The following is a 19,127-nucleotide window of genomic DNA, read 5'->3' on the forward strand; positions in this document are numbered from 1 at the left end:
CTGGGGTAGGGAATTCCAAAGATTCACCACCCTCTGTGTGAAGAAATTTCTTCTCATCTCAGTCCTGAATGGCCTACCCTTTATCCTGAGGCTGTGGACCCCCTGGTTCTAGACTCCCCAGCCAAGGGAAACATTCTCCCAGCATCCACCCTATCAAGCCCTGTAATAATTTTGTATGCTTCAATGAGACGTGAAAGGCACCCCTGTAAATGCAGGGCTCGCTCGCTCTTACCAACTTATTCTAGCGTCTCCAGGTGTGTCCCCGCGTTTCGCTGTTAACTCGTGCCTTTTCTGCTCTCGATTGCAGCCAAGCCCGACCCCAGCCGGAGAGCAAGTGGAGTTTTCGACGCCGATTCCATCGGCAGGGACGCAGACCCTTGTCAGAGCGGGCCCGAGTTACCCGAGATGACCGCCTCGATGGAGACAACCTTCAGTGAGCAGAGCTCCTCCTCCACGGCCTCCTCCTCCGAGCAGCCAATCTATTTCAGGTACAGCGCTGACTCGGTGACCCAAGGCCTCTCCACTACTACTGCTTGGGCCAAACGTTTACCTTTCTTGTTTTCATAGAATCATACAGCACAGAAGGAGGCCATTCGGCCCATCGTGCCTGTGCCGGCTCTTTGAAAGGCCTCTCCAATTAGTCCCACTCCTCCCCTACTCTTTCCCCATAGCCCTGCGTATTTCTCCCCTTCAAGTATTTATCCAATTCCCTTTTGAAAATTACTATTGAATCTGCTTCCACTGCCCTTTCAGGCAGCGCATTCCAGATCACAACAACTCGCTGCGTAAAAAACATTCTCATCTCCCCCTCTGGTTCTTTTGCCAATTACCTTAAATCTGTGTCTTCTGATTCCGACAAAATAGTAAAATATTTTACATGGAAGGTCGGGGTAGGAATAGGGCCACTAAGGGATGGACAGGATCATACCACAGGCAGCGCTAGAGAGATGGCAGAGATGTTAAATAATTACGTTGCTTCAGTGTTTTACCAGGGAGACAGAACAGGTGGACATGACGTTGGATCTTGTGATTAGTAATGAGCTAACTGCATTTAAAATAAAAAGAGGAGATATATTAAATAAACTAATCAAGCTCAAAGAGGATTAAAGCCCCAGTCCGGACGGATGTCATGCAACCTCCGATCTCCTCTGGTTCACAACAACATGTTTCGAGTAAGCACGAGACTTTATTGATGCACAGTAAAAGTGATCAGTGTTAACTGCATACAGAGGGTGGATATTCGGTTTCTGTATCTTTCGAGTACACTCTGACAAACTGTTGAAAACCATGCTCCTTTATACGCCAGATTTTGACTACATCAAAGGAAACTGTCAAAGTGACGTATCTATTCCCCAAACCCTCTGGAAACAAGAATATCTATGTAAACAGTTTGCAATCGTTTACCTCAGAACCATTTCCCTAACAAGACTTCCTGACATAACATTTTCTAGCATCTTTGACCAGTTGTTATCAATCTAATGGACACCTACTGCCCATGTTTATTACCCTAAAACTAAACATTATTCATTTATGTCACGACCAACGCTTATTCCCTTACTTGAGCACTTTACATTTCAGAAAACAAGCAATGCCTTCTCCTCAGACACTTCAGTGTCATCCTGTTTATATCTTAGAAAGCCTGACACTGCAATCCTTTTATGACACTTCCAGGAAAACCTGTTGCTTTAAGATACAAAGTAGTTCGACTGTTGAACTTTTAACTTCCACAATGTCCAACAACGGATTACATCCGTGCATTTTAAAAGAATCTAGGGAAGAGATAGCTGAGGCATTACTATACATATTTAATTATTCGTTAGAAAAAGGTGTAGTGCCAGAGGACTGGTGGATAGTTAACATAATACTGATATTTAAGGGAGATAGAACATGTCCAGGGAACTATAGACCAGTCAGCTTAACATCGGTGGTAGGAAAAATAATGGAATCCCTACTAAAGTAGAAAATAGAAGAACATCTAGAAACCAAAAATATAATAATGAATAGTCAGTGTGGATTTCAAAAGGGAAAGTCTTGCTTGACCAACCTCATTGAATTTTTTGAAGAGGTAACAGAGAGAGTAGACAAGGGTAATGTAGTAGATGTAATTTATCTAGATTTCCAAAAGGCCTTCGATAAGGTACCACATAATAGACTAATGAATAAGGTCAGAGAATGTGGAGTCGGGGGACAAGTAGCAGAATGGCTAGCTAGCTGGATTCAAGACAGAAAGCAGAGAGTAGGGGTGAAAGGTAGCTATTCACAGTGGCAGAAGGTGGGTAGTGGTGTTCCACAAGGATCAGTGCTGGGACCACTGCTGTTCACAATTTATATTAACGATTTAGACTTTGGAATCAGAAACACAATTTCTAAATTTGCGGATGACACCAAATTGGGGGGGATAGTCAATACTGAGGAGGACTACAACAAAATACAGGAGGATATTAATAAACTTGCAGAATGGGCATGGTGGCATAGTGGTTAGCACTGTTGCCTCACAGCGCCAGGGACCCGGGTTCGAATCCGGCCTCGGGTGACTGTCTGTGTGGAGTTTGCACATTCTCCCCGTGTTTGCGTGGGTTTTCTCCGGGTGCTCCGGTTTCCTCCCACAGTCCAAAGATGTGCAGGTTAGGTTGATTGGCTATGATAAATTGACCCTTAGTGTTAGGGGGATTAAATACGTGGGGTTACGGGGATAGGGTGGGATATGTGTTGGTGCAGGGGTTACGGGGATCGGGTGGAATATGTGTCGGTGCAGGCTCGATGGGCCAAAATGGCCTCTATCTGCACTGTGGGGTTTCTGTGATTCTGTGATAATTGGCAAATGAATTTAAACACAGAAAAATGTGTGGTATTATATTTTGGTAGGTAGAATAGGGAGGTCACTTATCACTTGGAGGGTGCGAGTCTGGGTGGGGTAGAGGAGCAACGGGATCTCCGAGTACAAATACACAAATCACTAAAAGTAGCGACGCAGGTTAACAAGGCCATAAAAAAGCAAACCAGGCACTAGGGTTTATTTCTAAAGGGATAGAATTGAAAAGTAGTGAAGTTATGCAGAACTTGTATCGAAATTTGGTTAGATCACACTTTGGAGTATTTTGTACAGTTCTGGTCGCCATATTATGAAAAGGATATAGAGACACTGGAGAGGGTGCAGAGAAGATTTACAAGGATGATACCAGAAATGCGAGGGTATACATATCAGGAAAAGATGAACAGGCTGGGTCTCTTTTCTCTTGAAAAGAGAAGGCTGAGGGGTGACCTAATAGAGGTCTTTAAAATTATGAGAGGTTTTGATAGAGTGGATACAGAGAGCGTGTTTCCACTTGTGGGGAAGAGTATAACTAGAGGCCATCAATATAAGATAGTCACCAAGAAATCCAATAGGGAATTCAGGAGAAACTTCTTTACCCAGAGAGTGGTGAGAATGTGGAACTCGCTACCACAGGGAGTGGTTGAGGCGAATAGTAAAGATGCATTTAAGGGGAGGCTGGACAAGCACATGAGGGAGAAGGGAATAGAGGGTTATGCTGATAGATTTAGATGAGGAAAGACGGGAGGAGGCTCGAGTGGAGCATAAACGCCGGCATGGACTGGTTGGGCCGAATTGCCTGTTTCTGTGCCGTATATCCGATGTAATCCTATGTAATGTAATCACAACAACTCGCTGCATAAAAAAAATTCTCATCTCCCCCTCTGGTTCTTTTGCCAATTACCTGAAATCTGTGCCCTCTGGTTACCGACCCTCCTGCCACTGGAAACAGTCTCTCCTTATTTACTCTATCAAAACCCCTCATGATTTTGAACACCTCTATTAAATCTCACCATAACCTTCTCTGCTCTAAGGAGAATGACCCCAGCTTCTCCAGTCTCTCCACATAACTGAAGTCCCTCATCCCTGGTACCATTCCGGTAAATCTCCTCTGCACCCTCTCCAAGGCCTTGACATCCTTCCTAAAGTGCGGTGCCCAGAATTGGACTCGATACTCTCGCTGAGGCCTAACCTTCGGTCCAGAGATTCCTAAAGTGTAATCCAGACACGTATTCTGATGGTCCCCATTTCCTTCTGTATCCTGTGAATGTGCAGACGATTAGTTAATGAAGACAGTCACTAAATTATCAGCGGCAGCAGAGAGCTCAAACCGCGATCCCATTCTATGCCTCCCCTTTGGACTTTCCCATGTCTAGGTTTGGACTTGGGAAAAGCCGATTGACCTGTAGAACGCTGAGTGACATTGTAGTTTAAAACCTCTCGCCTCCGGGTCCAAAGCCCCAATCCAGCCCAGGCTAATGGAATTAACTCCCCTCTCTCTCGCTTGCTTGCGTCCGCTCCCTTTCAGCCCTCTCTCGCTGGCTGCCACGCTCCCGCTTTCTCGGCCGCGCGTCGGGATGCCGAAGAAACTGTGCAGGGTCTCGTCCCCCAGCTCCTCGTGGGCACGGCCAATTCTCCTCCCACCATTTCGGCTGACCGTGATCTCAGAGGGGTGAAGTAATTTTTCCTGCGCTGGGCAGTGTGCGCTGCAGTAAGGATGTGTGTTCTAATGCATCTTCTCTCTGTGCGACAGGGAATTCCGATTTACCTCAGAAGTGCCAATCTGGTTGGACTATCATGGAAAGCATGTAACAATGGATCAAGTGAGTGACTCCTCGTTGGGTTGTTCCATACACTGATTCCTCTCACTCTCCCTGTCTGAATTTATTTTACTTTCTATACCCACCTCCTTCCCCTGAAGGCACTGACTATTGCTGGGGTGCAGTTCCCTGGGTGCCAGCTATATTCGCCTAAGGGGTATGCTGGTGTAGTGCTTGTACAGCTGGACTAGTAATCCAGAGGCCTCATCTAATAATCCAACGAACGTGAGTTCAAATCCCACCACGAGAGCTTGAGAATTTCAATTCAATTTTTTTTCAAAGCTAGGAATAAAAAGGCGGTCTCGGTAAAAGTGACCATGAAGCAGTCGAATTGTTGTAAAAACTCAGCCCATGTCCTCCTTCAGGGAAAGGAAACCTGCCGTCCTGACTCCAGACCCACACCAGCTGCCCTCTGAAGTGGGCCTAGCGAGCCACTCAGTTGTATGAAACCAATTCACAAAGAAGGCCCACCACCACCATCTCAGGGCAACGAGGAGATGGGCAATAAACGCCGGCCTTGCCAGCGACGCCCACATCCCGAAAATAAAAGTTCATATAGGTGGCCGTTCTGCAGTGAATCGAAGGATATTCGGTTTTGGAAGGCATCACAGCGGAGCAGCATCTTGTACTTTCAAGCAGGGAGCACGACCCTGGTTGATTTTTTTTTCTTCTCTCCTTCCCAACCCACCGACTCCACTCACTGCATTTTGCTGCAGAAATCTCCCTGCTTTTATCGGGAGACGTTGCCGCAGTTTCGGTTATGAGTTCTGTTTGCTGCAGGTCGTAAAGACTCTTTTTAAAAAAAAATAGATTCTGTAGACTGTTTGCTGCAGTGCGCTGTTTAAATAGACTGTGTAGACTGCTGTAGTGCACTGTTTAAATAGACTCTGTAGATTGCTGTAGTGCGCTGTTTAAATAGACTCTGTAGATTGCTGTAGTGCGCTATTTAAATAGACTGTAGATTGCTGTCGTGCGCTGTTTAAATAGACTCTGTAGACTGCTGCAGTGCGCTGTTTAAATAGACACTGTAGACTGCCGTAGTGCGCTATTTAAATAGACTCTGTAGATTGCTGTAGTGCGCTATTTAAATAGACTCTGTAGACAGTTTGCTGCAGTGTGCTGTTTAAATAGACTCTAGACTGTTTGCTATAGTGAGCTGTTTAGATAGACTGAGTAAATAGACTTTGTTTGCTGTAAAATATACTGTTTGCAGTGAGTGCTGACCTAGGCCACGCCCCACTTTGGCTGACACAGTAGTGTCAGTAGGCACTCTGCCTGTTTATAGTGCTTTTAATGACCATGGTCAATTGAAGGTGTTGCAAAGAAGTCAAAGCGGTTCCATTCAACAAGGCTTAGTGTGTGTTTCCCTCACCCGTAGGGTACATTCGCTGGTATACTCATAGGACTCGCCCAGCTCAACTGCTCGGAACTCAAGCTGAAGAGACTGTGTTGTCGACACGGGTAAGTGGCGGTCAGGCGACGGGTGAATGTCCTCGGAGTCTGGGATCGCACCAAACCATTCCGCTTCTCTTGCCTTTTGGGGATCCAGATTTCTTTTAGTTCCGAGTGCAATGCCATGAACCAAGGTGCCACTGCCAAATGCCAGTGACATTTGTCATTCTTGCACCGCTCCTGTACCCTGCATCCTAGAGTGGAAATGTCAAAGTTGCTGACTGCATCCCGATCCCAGATACACGCGAGACAAGATTCCAATATAGAATCCCAGCAGCCCGAACCCACTCACTCCCATTGTACACAATTCCAATGGACCAAACTCCTTCCCGTTCACTCCCATTGTACACCATCCAAATGGACCAAACCCCTTCCCATTCACTCCATTGTACACCATCCCAATGGACCAAACCCCTTCCCACTCACTCCCATTGTACACAATCCCAATGGACCAAACTCCTTCCCATTCGCTCCATTGTACACAATCCCAATGGCCCAAACCCCTTCCTATTCACTCCCATTGTACACAATCCCAATGGTCCAAACCCCTTCCCATTCGCTCCATTGTACACAATCCCAATGGTCCAAACCCCTTTCCACTCTCTCCCATTGTACACAATCCCAGTGGATCAAACTCCTTCCCAATCACTCCCATTGTATCGAATCCCAATGGACCAAACCCCTTCCAATTTACTCCCATTGTACAGAATTCCAATGGACCAAACTCCTTCCCATTCACTCCCATTGTACACAATCCCAATGGACCAAACCCCTTCCCATTCACTCCCATTGTACACAATCCCAATGGACCAAACCCCTTCCCATTCACTCCCATTGTACACAATCCCAATGGACCAAACCCCTTCCCATTCACTCCCATTGTACACAATCCCAATGGACCAAACCCCTTCCCATTCACTCCCATTGTACACAATCCCAAGGGACCAAACCCCTTCCCATTCACTCCCATTGTACACAATCCCAATGGACCAAACCCCTTCCCATTCACTCCCATTGTATAGAATCCCTCATCAATCTTGATGTGTTTGCTGATAATCTAGTTTTAACTCGAGAGTTGAGAAGGGTACTGTGTTGGATCTCCTTGGACCTCCTCTCATAGATACTGTGCAAGTTTCCCTTCACCCCGGTTAATCCTCTCTGTCATTCTTCGTCCAGCCACTACTCCTAACTGTACCTGGTCTTCGCGCCCTCTCTTCTTGTCGGTCTCATCCACTGTGGGGGTTCTCCTGCGTGTGGTGAAGTGTTTGAGAATGCTGAGTCTGGATTGTACTGATTTACCAACGGGCGTCTCGTCGATGGGATGGCCGAGTGCCGACTGGGATTGTAGCCCCAGGGTCGTGGGATCCCGTCTACTCTACCTTCAGTCCCTCGGCGCGGGCTGTCTGCACCTGCACCGACTCCAGACTCCCACTCCCGACTCCTGACTCCCGCTTCCAACTCCTGACTCCCGACTCCCACCTCCGACTCCCAGCTCCGACTCCCCTCTCCCAACTCCCACACCAAACGGTACTCCTGCATCAAGATACCAGACAGACACATCAGCTGCCAAGGAGAGCCATCTTCTGGCAATTTACCCTTTCCTTTCAGGGGCAGGGTTGACGCAGCAGGTTAGCTTGCGTACGAACAGGGTCCGGCCATTCAGCCCTTCAAGCTCCGCTTGCCACTGTGTCTCTACTCAGCCCCCGATTCCTTGCCTTATCTCCATATCCCTTACGACACGCGCTGTCCGCCCACCTCTGGGATTGGAGCTCAAATTCTGCCCAGGCTGATGGGGTGAAGGCCTCCGCAGTGCAAAGATCCTGCATGAAGTAACCTTGGGGCAGCCACAGCCCAGTTCCTAACTAGCCCGCTACACTTACATTTTCTGTCCGGACAGTTGGGATACAGAAATGGTCAGTGTAGAGAAACCTTTACTCTGTATCTAACCCGCACTGTACCTGCCCTGGGAGTGTTTGAAGGGACAGTGTAGAGGGAGCTTTACTCTGTATCTAACCCGTGCTGTACCTGCCCTGGGAGTGTTTGATGGGACAGTGTAGAGGGAGCTTTACTCTGTATCTAACCCGTGCTGTACCTGCCCTGGGAGTGTTTGATGGGACAGTGTAGAGGGAGCTTTACTCTGTATCTAACCCGTGCTGTGATGCGCTATCAATTACTCATAAAAGACTGAGAGTTAAGAGAGTAACTAAAGGCTTTTATTAACAAAAGAATGAAGGTCTGCCTCGAGTGGTCGACCGGTCCAGAATACAAAGGGGCTGGGGAGCAGTCACCTTTATACTAGGACTTGTGGGAGGAGTCAGCCGAGGCATGTCCAGGCATGTACACAGTGGAATACAAACAGTGGTTTACCACATTCACCCCTTGTTTAAAATTGAGTCCGGCGGGGTGAAGTGTATTAAAAGTTAGTGTATTGGAGTCTCTCCGGAGGTCTTGTCTGCCGCTGTGATCGGCGTGGCGACGGCAGGGGTAGTGGAGCTTCCGGCGTCGAGTCCCGCGTAGGCTGTGGCACAGGCGTGTCGTCCTCGTAGGTGTCGAGCGGGTCGCTGGGCCCAGGCCTGCCGTCTGCTGGGGCTGGATATCGGATCGTGGGGGAGGGTGGTAGTGAGTAGTGGGTTACTGCGGCCCCCGAGGGTGCAAGGTCTCTTATGGAGACTGTGTCCTCCCGCCCGTCCGGGTATGCAATGTAAGCATACTGGGGGTTGGCGTGGAGGAGGTCGACCCTCTCGACCAGGGGGTCCGTTTTATGGGTCCTCACGTGCCTTCTCAGTAGGACCGGCCCTGGGGACGTCAGCCATGGCGGTAGCGATGTCCCCGATGTGGACTTCCTTGGGAAGACAAACATTTTCTCATGAGGGGTGGTGTTAGTGGCAGTGCAGAGCAGTGACCGAATAGAGTGGAGCGCATCGGGGAGCACATCCTGCCAGCGGGAGGTTGGAAGGCCCCTAGACTTTAAGGCTAGCAGGGCGGCCTTCCAAACTGTCGCATTTTCTCTTTCCACCTGTCCGTTCCCCCGGGGGTTGTAACTGGTGGTCCTGCTTGTGGCAATACCCCTAGTTAGCAGGTACTGACGGAGTTCGTCGCTCATAAACGATGAGCCCCGGTCGCTATGGATATAGCTGGGGAAACTGAACAGGGTGAAGAGGTCGTTCAGACATTTAATGACTGTGGCACTGGTCATGTCCGGGCAGGGGATGGCGAACAGGAAACGGGAGTACTCATCAATAATATTGAGGAAGTACACATTGCGGTCGGAGGAGGGGAGAGGCCCTTTAAAATCAACGCTCAGGCGCTCGAAGGGGCGAGTGGCTTTTATCAGGTGGGCCCTGTCTGGTCTATAAAAGTGCGGTTTGCACTCAGCGCAGACTTGGCAGTTCCTGGTCATGGTCCTGACCTCCTCAATAGAGTAAGCCAGGTTGCGGGCCTTGATGAAGTGGAAGAACCTGGTGACCCCCGGGTGGCAGAGGTCATTGTGGAGGACCCGCAGTCTATCGATCTGCGCGCTGGCGCAGGTGCCACGCGATAGCGCATCCGGGGGTTCATTGAGCTTCCCGGGCCGGTACAAGATCTCGTAATTGTAGGTGGAAAGTTCGATTCTCCACCTCAAGATCTTGTCATTTTTGATTTTGCCCCTCTGCTTGTTGTTAAACATGAAAGCAACTGAACGTTGGTCAGTGAGCAGGGTAAATCGTTTTCCGGCCAGGTAGTGCCTCCAATGACGCACAGCCTCCACAATCGCCTGGGCCTCCTTCTCAACAGCGGAGTGTCTGGTCTCTGGGCCTTGGAGGGTTCGTGAAAAGAAGGCCACGGGTCTCCCCGCCTGATTGAGGGTAGCGGCCAGGGCAAAGTCGGACGCGTCGCTTTCCACCTGGAAGGGGATGGATTCGTCCACTGCGTGCATGGTGGCTTTGGCAATGTCTTCCTTGATACGGTGGAAGGCTAAGCAGGCCTCTGCCGTCAAGGGAAAAGAGGCGGACTTGATCAGCGGATGGGCCTTGTCCGCATAGTAGGGGACCCACTGGGCATAATAGGAGAAAAACCCTAGGCACCTCTTCAGGGCCTTGAGGCAGTGGGGCAGTGGGAGTTCCATAAGGGGACGCATCCGGTCGGGGTCGGGGCCGATGACTCCGTGTTCCACAACACAGCCAAGGATGGCGAGGCGGTTTGTGCGGAATATGCACTTCTCCTTGTTATATGTCAGGTTCAGGAGTTGGGCGGTGCGGAGGAATTTTTCGAGGTTTGCGTCATGGTCCTGCAAGTCACGGCAGCAGATGGTCACATTGTCCAGATATGGGAAAGTGGCCTGCAACGCATTTTGATCTACCATCCGGTCCATCTCCCTTTCGAAGACGGAGACCCCGTTGGTGACGCTAAAGGGAACCCTAAGGAAGTGGTAGAGGCGGCCGTTTGCCTCAAAGGCAGTATACTGGCGGTCCTCAGGGCGGATAGGGAGCTGGTGGTACGCTGATTTCAGGTCAATGGTCGAGAAGACGCGGTACTGCGCGATCTGGTTGACCATATCAGCTATGCGGGGGAGTGGGTAGGCGTCCAGCAGGGTGTAGCGATTTATTGTCTGGCTGTAGTCGATGACCAGGCGCTGCTTCTCGCCGGTCTTAACGACCACAACCTGGGCTCGCCAGGGGCTGGTGCTGCCCTCAATAATCCCTTCCTTCAGGAGCCGCTCCACTTCGGTTTTAATGAAAACCCTGTCCCCGGCACTGTATCGCCTGCTCTTTGTAGCGATGGGCTTACAGTCGGGGGTGAGGTTAGCAAACAGTGAGGGGGGGGTGACTCTGAGTGTGGAGAGGTTGCACCTGGTGCGCGGTGGGCCATTTGGGAGCTGCTGGCTGCGGACTGTGAGTGGGGGTAGGGGTCCACCGTACGCCATTGTAACACTTTTAAGGTGGCACTGAAAATCTAACCCCAGCAGGACGGCAGCGCAGAGGTCGGGCAGGACCAGAAGTTTAAAATGATCGTACACGGTCCCGTCTACTACGAGTGTCACTACGCAGTAGCCGCCGATGTCCGCCGACTGGGACTCGGAGGCCATAGAAATCCGCTGGTGCACAGGCAGGACTGGGAGAGAGCAACGCCGCACCGTGTCGGGTGGATGAAGCTCTCCGTGCTCCCAGAGTCAAAAAGGCAGATTGTATCGTGGCCATTTACCTTAATGTCCATTGTGGAGCTGGCCAGCTGGTGCGGTCTCACTTGGTCCAGTGTAACGGATGCCAGCGTAGGGGTCAGTGTGTTGCTGCGGGTATCAGATGAGGCGGTGTTGGGGGCCTGCTGCGTTCCGGCTGTCGTCCAAGATGGCGGCGTCCATGATCCCCATGTGGCTGGAGGCGTCCAAAATGGCTGCTGTACCGGTGGTTCGCACATGGCCGGGGAGGCCCAAGATGGCGGCCCGCATGGCCCACACGCGGCGCTGCTGGGGTTCGGGGTGGCTTTGGCCCTGCAGACGTTAGCGTAGTGTCCCTTCTTCCCGCAGCCCGAGCAGATCGCGTTTTTCGCCGGGCAGCGCGCTCTGGGGTGTTTTGTCTGGCCACAGAAGTAGCATTTCTGGCCTTGGGGCACTGCTGTCTGGCCTTGGGACACTGCTGCGGTAGTTGGGCCGTGGCTGGGGTGGCACGGCGCTATGAGGCGGCCCTACCGTGTCCCAGGCTGTCATTCCCCGCGGCGTCCACGGTGCAGAGGAGTAGGCATCCATGCCCCGGTAGGCTGCATCCAGTGATAGTGCGAGTTCAGAGGCCTTGTTGAGGTCAAGGTCACTCTGCTCCAACAGTCGCTGTCGGGTGTAATTGGATCTGTGGCCCGCTACAAAAGCGTCCCGGATAAGTTCCTCTGTGTACACGGCGGTCTTTACATCCTTACAACCACAGGCCCGGCCAAGCACAGACAGTGCCTGAAGGTATTCCACGGTCGATTCCCCAGGTTGTTGTTTACGACTCCCCAGAAGGTGCCTGGCGTACACTTCGTTCACTGGGCGCGTGTACTGGTCCTTGAGGAGCTTGATAGCGTCCGCGTACGAGGTCGCGTCTTGGATGACCGAGTACACTCGGTGGTTCACTTTGGAGGTCAGGACATCCAGTTTGTCCTCGTCCGATTTGATTGCTGCGGAAGCGGTCAGGAATTTTTCGAAACACTTAAGCCAGTGAGTAAACTTGGTGGATGAGTCCGCCTCCCGATGATCTAAGTCCAGGCATGCTGGTGTGAGGATTTTCTCCATTATAAAAATTTTGTTAATAAAATTGATGCGCTATCAATTACTCATAAAAGACTGAGAGTTAAGAGAGTAACTAAAGGCTTTTATTAACAAAAGAATGAAGGTCTACCGGTCCAGAATACAAAGGGGCTGGGGAGCAGTCACCTTTATACTAGGACTTGTGGGAGGAGTCAGCCGAGGCATGTCCAGGCATGTACACAGTGGAATACAAACAGTGGTTTACCACATGCTGTACCTGCCCTGGGAGTGTTTGATGGGACAGTGTAGAGGGAGCTTTACTCCGTATCTAACTCGTGCTGTACCTGCCCTGGGAGTGTTTGATGGTACAGTGTAGAGGGAGCTTTACTCTGCATCTAACCCGTGCTGTACCTGCCCTGGGAGTGTTTGTTGGGACAGTGTAGAGGGAGCTTTACTCTGTATCTAACCCATGCTGGACCTGCCCTGGGAGTGTTTGTTGGGACAGTGTAGAGGGAGCTTTACTCTGTATCTAACCCGTGCTGTACCTGCCCTGGGAGTGTTTGATGGGACAGTGTAGAGGAAGCTTTACTCTGTATCTAACCCGTGCTGTACCTGCCCTGGGAGTGTTTGATGGGACAGTGTAGAGGGAGCTTTACTCTGTATCTAACCTGTGCTGTACCTGCCCTGGGAGTGTTTGATGGGACAGTGTAGAGGGAGCTTTACTCTGTATCTAACCCGTGCTGTACCTGCCCTGGGAGTGTTTGATGGGACAGTGTAGAGGGAGCTTTACTCTGTATCTAACACCGTGCTGTACCTGCCCTGGGAGTGTTTGGCACTGACACTGGGTGCCTGAACTGGATCGTGTCTCATTCCCGAGCACTGACCTCCCACACTGTAAGCAGCAGAGCCATTCACTGAGCAGAAATGCAAGCCTGCTGATTTTTCAGGAAGGAGTTGTGTGTCGGTGGGCAGTGAGCTGTGCTTTAAATCAGGGACACTGCGTGTCCTTTCCCTCTCCAAAAAGAAAATCGTTACGTAGCTAATGAAATGTCATTCGAGACAATCCAAGAAATGTTTCTCTCCGACTCTGTGTCTAAGCCAACACCAGCCAAAAGGGCATCTTTGTTGGTGTTTGCTCTCGCACTGTTCTAAGACAGAGAGGCCGGTCACAGTGCGGTTATTGTGCAGAAAGTGTTCTGACACGCGAGCAGCAGCAGGGACAACTGTTCTTCCAACAATGAGCCCCTCTTCTCAAAGCCTGGGGGCACCAGATTGGCAGTGCTGCATTGTTATAACCACAGAATCACACAGCACAGAAGGAGGCCATTTGGTCCGTCGCACCTCTTTGAGGAGAAAAATTCAATCGTTCTTTCAAAGTTTATCCAATTCTCTCTTGGAAGCAGATTCAATCGTAACTTTCACCACCTTTTCAGGCCGTGCATTCCAGATCACAACAACTCACTGCGTCTAAAAAAAAATCTCTTCTCATCTCCCACTCTGGTTCTTTTACCAATTACCTTCAATCTGTGTCCTCTTGGTTACCGACCCTCCTGCCAGCGGAAACACAATTTTGAACAAATCTCCCTTTAATCTTCTCTGCTCTAAGGAGAACAACCCCAGCTTCTCTAGACTCTCCATGTAAGTGAAGTTATGTGTAATAAATAAGGCTGCGTGCAGTGCCGCCGCAAGTCCCGGCCAGAATGGAGATGATTGGTTGTTACCCCCGCCAATCACGCCCGGAGACCACCGCACTGCTATAAGGGACTGGGATTGATTTTGCACGCACAATTTGTGGAATACTGTGTGCAGTTCTGGTCGCCACACTATAGGAAGGATGTGATTGCATTGGAGAGGGTGCAGAGGAGATTCACCAGGGTGTTACCCGGGCTGGAGCACTTCAGCTATGAAGAGAGACTGGACAGGCTGGGGTTGTTTTCCTTAGAGCAGAGAAGGCTGAGGGGGGACCTGATTGAGGTGTACAAAATTATGAGGGGCATAGATAGGGTAGATAGAAAGGAACTTTTCCCCTTTAGTAGAGGGGTCAATAACCAGGGGGCATAGTTTCAAGGTAAGGGGCAGGAGGTTTAGAGGGGATTTGAGGAAAAACTTTTTCGCCCAGAGGGTGGTTGGAATCTGGAACTCACTGCCTGAAAGGGTGGTAGAGGCAGGAACCCTCACAACATTCAAGAAGCATTTAGATGAGCACTTGAAACGCCATAGCATACAAGGCTACGGACCAAGTGCTGGAAAATGGGATTAGAATAGACAGGGCTTGATGGCCGGCGCGGGCACGATGGGCCGAAGGGCCTTTTTCTGTGCTGTATGACTCTATGGCTCTATTACGTAACTATCCTCCACTCACTGCATTTTGCTGGAGAAATAATCCTGCTTTTATCGGGAGACTTTGCTGTAGTTTCGGTCATGAGTTCTGTTTGCTGTAGTTCGTAAAGACTGCTTGCTGTGAAATAAGACGCTGCTTGCTGTGAAATAGACTCTGCTTGCTGTGAAATAGACTCTGCTTGCTGTGAAATAGACTCTGCTTGCTGTGAAATAGACTCTGCTTGCTGTGAAATAGACTCTGTTTGCTGTAAATCCCACCCCACGTCCCACTCATTGGCTGACACAGTGGCATCAGTACTGCTCACTCCGCATAAAATAACCGTGCCTGTTGTCATTTTCACAGGCTGCTGGGGGTGGACAAGGTGATCAACTACGCCTTGAGCGAGTGGCTGACCGATATCAGGAAGAACCAGCTACCGGGCATTCTGGGGGGCGTGGGGCCCATGCACTCTGTGGTACAACTGTGTAAGTAGCGAGTGCCCGGGGGGGGGTGGTGACGGTGAGCCACTGCGTTTGGCCGCGCAGTGCTCTGGCTCCCCGCCTCCTGAGGGCTCTCGGCACCTCACCAGGTGGAAAGTGCATCTGTCAGGCTGTCGGGTGAGGCCCACTGCAGTCGAATAGCCGGCCTGCGCTCAGCGTCCGGGCTCACCCGTGCGAAAGGGCCAACGTGCGTGGGGGGTCCGTACAACGACGAGACTCGGCGTGTTCAGGAGGGATGGGGGTGGGGGACGTTATCGTGGGGGTAGGAATGTGCCTTGGAGGCAGGTGAGAATTCGAGAGATTCGCGAAGGAGGGATTTCAGTAACACTCCTGTCGTCACACTACCTGAGGGCAAGGTGGGGTTTGCATTAGTTAATGCAAGTTAAAGCAAATCCCTTAAAATATCCATTCACCTTGTGAGCGATCCACTGTAAGATTCGCAGCACAGATTGGGAAACCCCAAGCTCTTTAATATAATGGAACCAGGAATAGCCGTTTCTCAGAAATTTCTGTTCTGGGAGTAGGCAAGTTAATAACCTCCCACACTGTCTCTCAGCACTGTTAATTTGCTCAAACTTCACTTCTCAATTAATCAAGTCCGTTGTTTGTGGGGCCCAGTCCCCAGTGGGCATAAGCCCACTTCAAGGGACCTCCCCCAAATTGGCCCTTAAACCAGTCTCGCTCAGCTAGGTCCTGAGATGGGAGGATAGGACTGAGGTACCTTGATAGGGCAGTGTAGAGGGAGCTTTACTCTGTATCGAACCCGCACTATACTTGCCCTGGGAGTGTTTGATGGGACAGTGTAGAGGGAGCTTTACTCTGTATCGAACCCGCACTGTACTTGCCCTGGGAGTGTTTGATGGGACAGTGTAGAGGGAGCTTTACGCTGTATCTAACCCGTGCTGTACCTGCCCTGGGAGTGTTTGATCGGACAGTGTAGAGTGCACTTTAATCTGTATCTAACCCGTGCTGTACCTGCCCTGGGAGTGTTTGATGGGACAGTGCAGAGGGAGCTTTACTTGATATCTAACCCGAGCTGTACCTGCCCTGGGTGTGTTCGACGAGACAGTGTAGAGGGAGCTTTACTCTGTATCTAACCCGTGCTGTACCTACCCTGGGAGTGTTTGATGGGACAGTGTAGAGGGAGCTTTACTCTGTATCTAACCCGTGCTGTACCTGCCCTGGGAATGTTTGATGTTGTCACTGGGTACCTGAAATGGAAAGTGTACCATTTCGCAGGACTGTCGTCTTCTAACCTGGTAGAATCAACATCCTTATCCCACCAGCTACTCAAGAAGGCTATGGGGAAAAAGCAGCGGGGAGTGGGACTAATTGGAGAGCTCTTTTAAAGAGCCGGCACAGGCATGATGGGCCGAATGGCCTATCATTCTACCTGCGAATCAGGAGTCTTCGCTCCTTGTTTCTCTCCTGCTGTATCAGCCAGCACTGCCGTGCGTAACTGCGTTCTCTGCTCCCTGCAGTTCACGGCCTCAGGGATCTCTTCTGGCTGCCGATCGAACAGTACCGGAAGGACGGGCGGATTATCCGGGGGTTGCAGCGAGGGGCTGCTTCCTTCGGTACCTCCACTGCCTCTGCAGCCCTGGAGCTGAGCAACCGACTGGTGCAGGCCATTCAGGTAAAGCTGTGCGCAGGTTCGGACTGCTGATTCACCGTGTCGCTTGATTCGTTCCGAATTTGTGCGGAAATATTTAACACGTCGCTCGCCGCCCCCCCCCCCCCCCTCACCCCGGAGGTTAACTTGGGAACTTAAACACCCAGGGTTGGAGTATAAGAGTAAGGAAGTCTTGCTCCAATTGTACAGGGCCTTGGTGAGACCACACCTGGAGTACTGTGCACAGTTTTGGTCTCCTTATCTAAGGAAGGATATACTTGCCTTGGAGGCGGTGCAACGAAGGTTCACTAGATTGATTCCTGGGGTGAGAGGGCTGTCCTATGAGGAGAAATTGTGTAGAATGGGCCGATACTCTCTGGAGTTTAGAAGAATGAGAGGTGATCTCATTGAAACATACAAGATTCTGAGGGGGATTGACAGGGTCGATGCAGGGAGGATGTTTCCCCTGGCTGGAGAGTCTAGAACTAGGGGGCATAGTCTCAGGATAAGGGGTCGGCCATTTAGGACTGAGATGAGGAGGAATTTCTTCACTCAGAGGGCGGTGAATCTTTGGAATTCTCTACCCCAGAGGGCTGTGGAGGCTCAGTCGTTGAGTATATTCAAGGCTGAGATCGATGGATTTTTGGACTCCAGGGGAATCGAAGGATATGGAGACCGGGCGGGAAAGTGGAGTTGAGGTCGATGATCAGCCATGATCTTATTGAATGGCGGAGCAGGCTCGAGGGGCTAAATGGCCGACTCCTGCTCTTACTTCTGATGTTCTTATGTGTGGTCATGAGCCACATAGACCAGGATTCCTGGTCTATATTGTGATGCCCCTCAGCACGGTGGCATAGTGGTTAGCACTGTTGCCTCACAGCGCCAGGGACCCGGGTTCGAATCCGGCCTCGGGTGACTGTGTGGAGTTTGCACATTCTCCCCGTGTTTGCGTGGGTTTCCTCCGGGTGCTCCGGTTTCCTCCCACAGCCCAAAAGATGTGCGGGTTAGGTTGATTGGCTATGATAAATTGACCCTTAGTGTTAGGGGGATTAAATACGTGGGGTTACGGGGATAGGGTGGGATATGTGTTGGTGTAGGGGTTACGGGGATCGGGTGGGATATGTGTCGGTGCAGGCTCGATGGGCCGAAATGGCCTCTATCTGCACTGTGGGGTTTCTGTGATTCACCCCTGGGTTGGGGATGGGGTGGTGGGAGGACCATGGGGCAGAGCACAAGATAGGGATCAGCTGTGATGCCCGCCACAGTCAAATAGCCTGACTGTGTAGGTTCACGCATGCAGAATGCCCACCTAGGTGAGGTAACAGAGGACGATGAGCACACGTGGAACTTGTACCCCAGTAAGAATCCACATCTTTAGGAGAGGGAGCCGAAATTTGGGTTCTGTAGAGTTATCCATTAGTCCACCTGTGTCCGGATGTAGTTCGAATTCAAAAGCATTTCACAATGTAACAACGTGCCAGCCAATTTGCACACAGCAAGATCCCACAACCATCAATTCGACAATGGCAATATGATAATGACCAGATCATCTGTTTTAGTGATGTTGGTTGAGGGATAAATATTGGCCCAGGACACCAGGGAGAACTCCCCCTGCTCTTCTTCCAGTAGCGGCCGTGGGATCTTTTACATCCACCTGAGAGGGCAGACGGGGCCTTGGTTTAACGGCTCATCCGAAATACGGCACCTCCGGCAGTGCGGCGCTCCCTCAGCACTGCCCCTCCGACAGTGCGGCGCTCCCTCAGCACTGCCCCTCCGACAGTGCGGCGCTCCCTCAGCACTGCCCCTCCGACAGTGCGGCGCTCCCTCAGCACTGCCCCTCCGACAGTGCGGCGCTCCCTCAGCACTGCCCCTCCGACAGTGCGGCGCTCCCTCAGCACTGCCCCTCCGACAGGGCGGCGCTCCCTCAGCACTGCCCCTCCGACAGGGCGGCGCTCCCTCAGCACTGCCCCTCCGACAGGGCGGCGCTCCCTCAGCACTGCCCCTCCGACAGGGCGGCGCTCCCTCAGCACTGCCCCTCCGACAGGGCGGCGCTCCCTCAGCACTGCCCCTCCGACAGGGCGGCGCTCCCTCAGCACTGCCCCTCCGACAGGGCGGCGCTCCCTCAGCACTGCCCCTCCGACAGGGCGGCGCTCCCTCAGCACTGCCCCTCCGACAGGGCGGCGCTCCCTCAGCACTGCCCCTCCGACAGGGCGGCGCTCCCTCAGCACTGCCCCTCCGACAGGGCGGCGCTCCCTCAGCACTGCCCCTCCGACAGGGCGGCGCTCCCTCAGCACTGCCCCTCCGACAGGGCGGCGCTCCCTCAGCACTGCCCCTCCGACAGGGCGGCGCTCCCTCAGCACTGCCCCTCCGACAGGGCGGCGCTCCCTCAGCACTGCCCCTCCGACAGGGCGGCGC

General features: G+C 51.6%; 1 protein-coding gene across 1 annotated transcript in view; it reads left to right on the forward strand.

The window, feature by feature from the left end:
• Window positions 1-19,127, forward strand: part of atg2a (autophagy related 2A) — a 158,954-nt gene that overhangs the window by 127,686 nt on the left and 12,141 nt on the right. The window contains exons 32-36 of the mRNA XM_085975696.1: window positions 308-488; window positions 4,566-4,635; window positions 6,011-6,093; window positions 14,964-15,085; window positions 16,582-16,736. Coding sequence (XP_085831822.1) covers window positions 308-488; window positions 4,566-4,635; window positions 6,011-6,093; window positions 14,964-15,085; window positions 16,582-16,736 — 611 coding nt within the window. The remainder of the gene's footprint in view (window positions 1-307; window positions 489-4,565; window positions 4,636-6,010; window positions 6,094-14,963; window positions 15,086-16,581; window positions 16,737-19,127) is intronic.

This window comes from Somniosus microcephalus, unplaced genomic scaffold (genome assembly GCF_052327205.1).
Source record: "Somniosus microcephalus isolate GS21.2 unplaced genomic scaffold, FLI_Smic_1.0 unresolved_chr2, whole genome shotgun sequence".
In the NCBI taxonomy this organism is placed as follows: Eukaryota; Metazoa; Chordata; class Chondrichthyes; order Squaliformes; family Somniosidae; genus Somniosus; species Somniosus microcephalus.